Genomic DNA, 1,097 nt, shown 5'->3' with positions numbered 1-1,097 from the left:
TGTTCATAATCTTCCTTGTCTACCTAGTAAAATTGAAAAATAAAGTAAGGACGAAATATAATTAACTCTTTTTCAAAACACTCTATAGATAAATGACTATATAAAACCTTACTCTAATATAAAAATAAAAAATAAAAACTTTACGTATACTCCTCATCCGAGGCCTTATCTAAAAGAAATAAAAGGAATAAATAGACAGAAACCTCTGACAACCATGAATGTGAACCTGAAAGACAACAACATTGTGTCTACCAAAGAAGCTTCAACTCCACCACACTATGCAAACTCCCTTCAACTGATTTAGACTATGACTAACTTCTTCCAAGTCTTTGAAATCACTCCTCAAGTATGCTCTTAAAATACAAGAAAAAGTGGTTGCAAAAACAAATTATATATTGAAAAAAAGAAAAGGATAAATAAATTAACATAATTAAAGAAACAAATAAAGAACTTTGACCCCCTTTTAGTGTGTGTGTATATGTGTGTTTTGAGAACGACAATTTTTCTTCACCAATATACCTTCTCTGTCCTTACTTCCTTCAAAGACAACACCATTTCACCGAACCCAAATTAAACAAACACACAATATTAATACTAAATTATTCAACCAACCAAAAAATAAAATTAAAGAAAGAAGCTTCTTGTTTCTTCATGATTTCATCAATCCTCATGAAATGTCCTTCTCTATATTTCTATCCCCTTCGAATTCTTCAAAATTGTTGTGATATTCATCTTTCTCTCTTTGTGTTAAATGCAGCAACTTCGGCGCAAGAACTCGCTTTCGAGCTCTGAAACAATGAAAGCAAGAAAAAGCGGAAGCAATAATAATCTCTCCGTGTTGATGATAGTGTTCTCCATATTCGTTTTCGGCGTCTTCTTCATGTTCAGCGAGGACCTTAAGTCACTCGCTGAATTCTCCTTCTTCAAGCCTCAACAACTCCAACAAGGTTCCAATGACAATAATAATGTCACAGAAACTGTTAATAGAGCTCAGCTTCAGCTTGAGAAGATGGACGAGAAGGAGAAGATTGAATTGCCGGTTATTATGGCAGAAAAGAAAGATGAAGAAGAAGAAGAAGAAGAAGAAGAAGAAACGG

The 1,097-nt window shown here is 33.5% G+C and overlaps 1 protein-coding gene across 1 annotated transcript in view; it reads left to right on the top strand.

Moving 5' to 3' along the window:
• LOC107623844 (protein ESKIMO 1) overlaps window positions 204-1,097 on the top strand; it is a gene marked incomplete in the record, with an annotated part of 7,812 nt that continues 6,918 nt past the window's right edge. The window contains 2 exon segments of the mRNA XM_021113418.1: window positions 204-346; window positions 758-1,097. Coding sequence (XP_020969077.1) covers window positions 308-346; window positions 758-1,097 — 379 coding nt within the window.

This window comes from Arachis ipaensis, chromosome B10 (assembly GCF_000816755.2).
Source record: "Arachis ipaensis cultivar K30076 chromosome B10, Araip1.1, whole genome shotgun sequence".
In the NCBI taxonomy this organism is placed as follows: domain Eukaryota; kingdom Viridiplantae; phylum Streptophyta; class Magnoliopsida; order Fabales; family Fabaceae; genus Arachis; species Arachis ipaensis.
This window is presented reverse-complemented; position numbering and strand designations above follow the sequence as displayed.